This window comes from Anolis carolinensis, unplaced genomic scaffold (genome assembly GCF_035594765.1).
Source record: "Anolis carolinensis isolate JA03-04 unplaced genomic scaffold, rAnoCar3.1.pri scaffold_7, whole genome shotgun sequence".
Taxonomy (NCBI): domain Eukaryota; kingdom Metazoa; phylum Chordata; class Lepidosauria; order Squamata; family Dactyloidae; genus Anolis; species Anolis carolinensis.
This window is the reverse complement of record NW_026943818.1, coordinates 15,725,493-15,733,166: the sequence shown is the minus strand read 5'-3', so window position 1 is coordinate 15,733,166 and position 7,674 is coordinate 15,725,493. Positions and strand designations below refer to the sequence as shown.

The window sequence follows — 7,674 nt, the reverse complement described above, 5'->3', positions numbered from 1 at the left end:
TATAATATTGATAATATTCCAATGTATTACAATATAATAATAATACACTATTATAATGATATATTTATACTACATGTAATGTTATTAATAATATTGCAATATAGTCATATAGTACAATATAATAATATGTAATGCTTGTATTGTGCTGTACTAATATTATAATATATTGTATATACATATAATATAATACTGATAATAATATTCGGATGTAATATTTATTTATTTATTTATTTATTATTTAAACTTATATGCCACCACTCCCCTACGGTTAATACAATGTAATAATAATAATAATAATAATAATAATAATAATAATACACTATTGTATATTTATATTCCATGTAATGTTACTATTAATATTGCAATATAGTCATATAGTACAATATAATAATATACAATGCTTATATTGTGCTGTACTAATATTATAATATACATATAATATTGATAATATTCCGATGTATTACAATATAATAATTATACACTATTATAATGATATATTTATATTACATGTAATGTTACTAATAATATTGCAATATAGTCATATAGTACAATATAATAATATATAATGCTTATATTGTGCTGTACTAATATTATAATATACATATAATATTGATAATATTCTGATGTATTACAATATAATAATAATACACTATTATAATGATATATTTATATTATATGTAATGTTACTAATAATATTGCAATATAGTCATATAGTACAATATAATAATATATAATGCTTGTATTGTGCTGTACTAATAATATAATATATTGTATGTACAGTAGAGTCTCACTTATCCAACATAAACGGGCCGGCAGAACGTTGGATAATCGAATATGTTGGAAACATTAAGGAAAAGCCTATTAAACATCAAAATAGGTTATGATTTTACAAATTAAGCACCAAAACATCATGTTATAGGTAGGAAGGCACCATCTGATCCCTCCTGACAGATGGCCATTCATCCTCACCGTTCTAATTAGTGATATGGAGAAGTAAGGCTTTAGAGGCATAGAATCCTACATTTGGAAGGGATCCCAGAGGCCATCTAGTCCAACCCAGCCTGCCAAGCAAGAAGGACACCATCAAAGCCCTCCCGACAGGTGGACATCCAGCTTGTCATAGAATTTTAGAGTTTGAAGGGGCCCCGAAGCCCATCGAGTCCAACCCCAATCTGCCTGACTGGAAGGATACTATCAAAGCCCTCCTGACAGAAGGCCATCCAAAAAGCACTCTCTCCTGACGTTTCGCCCACATTACTGACAGGCATCCTCAGAGGTCGTGAGGTCTGTTGGAAACCAGGCAAGAGGGGTTTATTATCTATCTGTGGGATGATGATGTCCAGGGTGGGAGGAAGAAAGAACTCGTGCATGTGGGAGGCAAGCGTGAAGCATTCTCTCCTGATGTTTCACCCACAACCATGGAAGGCCGCCTCGGAGGTCCAATAGTATTACGGTAGAGTCTCACTTATCAAACATAAATGGCTGGCAGAATGTTGGATAAGCAAATATCTTGGATAATAAGGAGGGATTGAGGAAAAGCCTATTAAACATCAAATTAGTTTATGATTTTACAAATTAAGCACCAAATCATCACGTTATACAACAAATTTGACAGAAAAAGTACTTCAATATGCAGTAATACTATGTAGTAATGACTGGATTTACGAATTTAGCACCAAAACATCACAATGTATTGAAAACATTGACTACAGAAGCATTGACTACTAAAAGCTCGACTGCGTTGGATAATCCAGAATGTTGGATAAGCAAATGTTGGATAAGTGAGACTCTACTGAATTCTGCGCCCAGGCTGGTACATCCAATGCTCTGCTATGTTCCTTTTCTTCTTTTCATACCTCTATGTTCCTTTTCTGCATTGCAGGGGCGCTCTTTACTTTTCATACCTCTATGTTTACTTTCTGCATTGCGGGGGCGCTCTTTGCTTTTCATACCTCTATGTTCACTTTCTGCATTGCGAGGGCGCTCTTTACTTTTCATACCTCTATGTTCACTTTCTGCATTGCGAGGGCGCTCTTTACTTTTCATACCTCTATGTTTACTTTCTGCATTGCGGGGGCGCTCTTTGCTTTTCATACCTCTATGTTCACTTTCTGCATTGCGAGGGCGCTCTTTGCTTTTCATACCTCTATGTTCACTTTCTGCATTGCGAGGGCGCTCTTTACTTTTCATACCTCTATGTTTACTTTCTGCATTGCGGGGGCGCTCTTTGCTTTTCATACCTCTATGTTCACTTTCTGCATTGCGAGGGCGCTCTTTGCTTTTCATACCTCTATGTTCACTTTCTGCATTGCGAGGGCGCTCTTTACTTTTCATACCTCTATGTTCACTTTCTGCATTGCGAGGGCGCTCTTTGCTTTTCATACCTCTATGTTCACTTTCTGCATTGCGGGGGCGCTCTTTGCTTTTCATACCTCTATGTTCACTTTCTGCATTGCGAGGGCGCTCTTTGCTTTTCATACCTCTATGTTCACTTTCTGCATTGCGAGGGCGCTCTTTGCTTTTCATACCTCTATGTTCACTTTCTGCATTGCGAGGGCGCTCTTGACTTTTCATACCTCTATGTTCACTATCCGCATTGCAGGAGCGCTCTTTACTTTTCATACTTCTATGTTCCATTTCCGCATTGCGGGGGTCTCTTTACTTTTCATACGTCTATGTTCACTATCCGCATTGCGGGGGTCTCTTTGCTTTTCATACATCTATGTTCCATTTCCGCATTGCGGGGGTCTCTTTACTTTTCATACGTCTATGTTCACTATCCGCATTGCGGGGGTCTCTTTACTTTTCATACGTCTATGTTCCATTTCCGCATTGCGGGGGTCTCTTTACTTTTCATACGTCTATGTTCACTATCCGCATTGCGGGGGTCTCTTTACTTTTCATACGTCTATGTTCCATTTCCGCATTGCGGGGGTCTCTTTACTTTTCATACGTCTATGTTCCATTTCCGCATTGCGGGGGTCTCTTTACTTTTCATACGTCTATGTTCACTATCCGCATTGCGGGGGTCTCTTTACTTTTCATACGTCTATGTTCACTATCCGCATTGCGGGGGTCTCTTTACTTTTCATACGTCTATGTTCCATTTCCGCATTGCGGGGGTCTCTTTACTTTTCATACGTCTATGTTCACTATCCGCATTGCGGGGGTCTCTTTACTTTTCATACGTCTATGTTCACTATCCGCATTGCGGGGGTCTCTTTACTTTTCATACGTCTATGTTCTATTTCCGCATTGCAGGGGCGCTCTTTACTTTTCATACTTCTATGTTCCATTTCCGCATTGCAGGGGCGCTCTTTACTTTTCATACGTCTATGTTCTATTTCCGCATTGCAGGGGCGCTCTTTACTTTTCATACGTCTATGTTCTATTTCCGCATTGCAGGGGCGCTCTTTGCTTTTCATACGTCTATGTTCACTTTCCGCATTGCGGGGGCGCTCTTCACTTTTCATACTTCTATGTTCCATTTCCGCATTGCAGGGGCGCTCTTTACTTTTCATACCTCTATGTTCCTCCTATCCCGCCTTTTCCCCCTCCGTCTCCGCTCTCTTCTCCCATTGGTTGTTGCTTGGGAGGTCCCACCCCTTTCCCCTTCCTTCGCTCCCTCATTGGTCGAAGCGCGTCCTGGCAGATATGTAGTGCGGGGGCGTTTCCCATCGTAGCCGCAATAATACAAAATAAATAATAATATAATATCAGAGATATATAGTCTTCGAGCTTATTAATAATCGTTACGTATTATTATGTTGTTTGAATATGAGGTCCATGGATGTGTCAGGGTTGGCGACGGAAGGGACGGGTTGCGTGATGGACCTGCCGGGACTTGGGGGCGGGGCAAGGGGCGTGGCCTGGCGCGTGAGGGCCGGGGAAGGGAACAGCCAAGATGGCGGCCGGGGTGAGTGAGGCGAGCGAAGCTCCGCTGAGGAGAACGGCAGGAAAAGGCCTTTAGATTATATTATAAATTATTGTGTTATTATTTCATATTATATTATTATCGTACATATTATGTTACACCACGTTTATAATATATTATTTCTTTATTATTTCATATTATTATTATAGACATGATTTTGCATTATTATATTGTTATTTCATATTATATTATTATTATTATTATTATTATGTTGTATGACACAGCAAACATTATTATTATTATTATTATTATTATTTTGCATCCTTATATTATCTGGTTTTTATATTATCATTTTACATTATTATTATATTATATTATTTTGCATCATTATTATTTTATTCTGTTATTTCATATTATTATAATACACAGTATTTTGCATTATTATGTTGTTATTATTTCATATTATTATACATATGATTTTGCATTATTATGTTGTTATTTTATATTATATTATTATTATTTTTATTATTTTGCATCCTTATATTATTTGGTTTTTATATTATTATCATTTTACATTATTATTATATTATATTATTTTGTTCTTATTTCATATTATATTTATTTCATATTTTACTATATTATTATTTTGCATCGTTATTATTTTATTCTGTTATTTCATATTATAATACACAGTATTTTGCATTATTATATTGTTATTATTTCATATTATTATACATATGATTTTGCATTATTATGTTGTTATTTTATATTATATTATTTTTATTTTTATTATTTTGCATCCTTATATTATTTGGTTTTTATATTATCATTTTACATTATTATTATATTATATTATATTATTTTGTTCTTATTTCATATTATATTATATTTATTTCATATTTTATTATATTATTATTATTTTGCATCGTTATTATATTATTCTGTTATTTCATATTATTATAATTCACAGTATTTTGCATTATTATGTTATTTTATATTATTATAATATTATTATTATTTTGCATCCTTATATTATTGGTTTTTATTTTATATTTTTATTATTTTACATTCTTATATCGTTTTGTTTATATTTCATATTATATTATATTATTATTTTACATCATTATTATACTATATAATTTTGTTGTTTCATACTATTATACACATGATTTTGCATTATTATGTTGTTGTTTTATATTATTATATTATTATTTTACATCATTTTTATATTTGTTCTTACGTATTACGTATTATAATTATTATTTTGCATCATTATTATATTCTGTTATTTCGTGTTATTATAATACACAGTATTTTGCATTATTATGTTGTTATTTTATATTATTATTATATTACTATTATTTTGCATCCTTATATTATTTGGATCTTATATTATTTTATATTATTATTATTGTTTTTCATCATTATTATATTATTCTGTTATTTCATATGTCCGATTTACCTACATGAGTGGGAATCGATTTGGAGGAAAAAAATTAAATACACGTACTCCATGGACATGAAAGAAAACTGGCTGAAAGTAATGCATAGATGGTACCTAACCCCCCAAAAGATAGGATTTATGTATAAAAATACTAATAATAAATGCTGGAAATGTAAATCTCAAGTGGGCTCGTACCACCCTATGTGGTGGAGTTGCAGAAAGATGGCAAAATTTTGGACGATGATGTTAGACGAAAGTAATAAAATTCTAAACACAAACTTTGCGAAGACGCCTGAGCTCCTCCTGCTAGGGTTATATGATGAATTACATAAGGTAGATTTAAATACAGATAAACTATTTACATTTTTTATTACTGCAGCAAGGATGGTAATCGCAAAACAATGGAAAAGTGAGAAAGCCCCATCGAAAGATGCCTGGCTGACCAAATGGACTGAAATAAAGGATATGGACAAACTTACCTTCTGAATGAGAAAGAGCAACGGAAGAGCTATAAGAGCCACGGACTGGTCAAACTTTGAAGACTACCTTGTTACTTCAGAGAAGGGAACCAGCAAGGTTGTATTCAGATTTTCTGGGAAGTTGTAGTTTAGGTAAACATAATGAAGATTTTACTGATTGCAGTACAGTCTCCTTATCTATAGATTTGATATGCATGGTTTTACTTACTGTAGTAAACTCTCCCCTCCAAAGTGTTTGTAGGCCTCTCTATGTTCTTCACTGCAATTCTGTGATAGGTTTCTGGCCCAAATATCAGCGAAATATAAGGTTTACTTGCATCCATGGGGATCTTAGAATGGGAGGTATATGTAATAGTTTAACCCTTAAGCTCTTCCTCATTAAAAAAATTGCAGGAAAGTCTAGTTATTTTCCCCCCTCCACAAATGTCTTGCAGGCATTACATTTTTTGTTCTTTTTAAAATGTAATACAATGGTATAATTATCCCCCCCCCTCCCAAGCACATCTTCTCTGTTGGTTTCTTCTTTTCTGGGTAGGAGATATTACTTTTTGGAGCCAACCCGGGATTTTATCAGTATATTTATTGTATGTGACCTCATTTGTTTTATGATTTGTTTTATTGTTGATTGACTTGTTTTATTGATATGTTTTTATATTGTCTGATATCTGGGCTTGGCCCCATGTAAGCCGCCCCGAGTCCCTTCGGGGAGATGGGGCGGGGTATAAAACTAAAATTATTATTATTATTACCTTAAGAAAAGATGATAAGAACTATCTAATGGGAACATAAATGATTAGTGACAAAGATCGGAAACCCCCCCCCCCCATTGCTAGTGTCTATCCCCTCTCACAATCCCTAATCCAGACACACTTGCCCTGCCCCTGCCCTCCCTTCCCTGTTCCCCTGCCGTATGTCGTCTTATGTTTTATGTTTGATGTTTTAAAAGAAACTTCTCAATAAAAATGATACAAAAAAATAAAAAAAATAAACTTAACCAAACCTGACTGTTTAAACAAAATCAAATAAACGTGTCATCCATAAATCAAAATAAAAACACACACTTCTTTACACCAACTTTGGTTGCAAATGTATGCAATTTCCTTGAGAAACCTCTTCCTTCCTTCCCAGGCACCATTTCTTAAACCCAGAAAGGGAAAACACACGTAGGAGCCGCCTGAATTCTCCCTTGTCTGTCCTTACGGCTGAGTTACAACTCGCTGAGCTTGTTTTGATTCTGTTTCTATACAAAACGGTGGCTCCCATCATGAAATCAATAAAGTTTATTATTTCACAACGGCCAGGTTTTGGGTGTTTTTATTGGGGAGGGAAATGCAGACATTTTGCTTGTTGCGCCATTCGCCTGAAACTAAGTAAAATCTCTGGGAACGAACAGAGGATGGGAGAAGAACCGTTGCATTTTGCCCTGAGTCTGGAAACGGTCTTCCGAATGATCACAAAGGCCACCTTGGTGTAAAAGAGAGAGCTGTTTCTTTATAAAAAGGAGAGTTAAAGTGCGATAAATGCTCACTATCCCAGGCCTGCGAGTCCACAGGAATTCCAGACAGGAAACAATCAGGGCCAGCTAACGCGTTCACAACAAAGGATTCCCCCAGGCAGGAATGCAGCCAGTCTTTGAAGCTGCAAGGCCATTCAATGCTAATCAAGGCGGCCAATGGCAACATTCACACTTGCCTCCAAGACAAGAGTTCTTTCTCTCGCCCTGGACGTGATTCCACAGATAGATAAACCTCCCTTGCTTAGTTTTACAACCTCTGAGGATGCATGCCATAAATGTGGGCGAAATGTCAGGAGAGAATGCTTCGGGAACATGGCCATAGTATTGTGCGGATGCAAACTTGCAGAGGTTGTATGGGATG

General features: G+C 35.3%; 1 protein-coding gene across 1 annotated transcript; it reads left to right on the top strand.

Moving 5' to 3' along the window:
• Window positions 1-688: 688 nt before the first annotated feature.
• LOC134293334 (uncharacterized) lies at window positions 689-7,093 on the top strand. Its single transcript, XM_062960619.1, has 2 exons — window positions 689-3,916; window positions 5,698-7,093. The coding sequence occupies exon 1, from the start codon at window positions 1,833-1,835 to the stop codon at window positions 3,681-3,683; it is 1,851 nt and encodes a 616-aa protein (XP_062816689.1). The 5' UTR covers window positions 689-1,832; the 3' UTR covers window positions 3,684-3,916; window positions 5,698-7,093.
• The last annotated feature ends 581 nt before the right edge of the window (window positions 7,094-7,674 follow it).

What these genes read in the sequence shown, in the direction of transcription:
- LOC134293334 (XM_062960619.1), top strand. Translation starts at nt 1,833, where the DNA reads ATGTTCCTTTTCTTCTTTTCATACCTCTATGTTCCTTTTCTGCATTGC.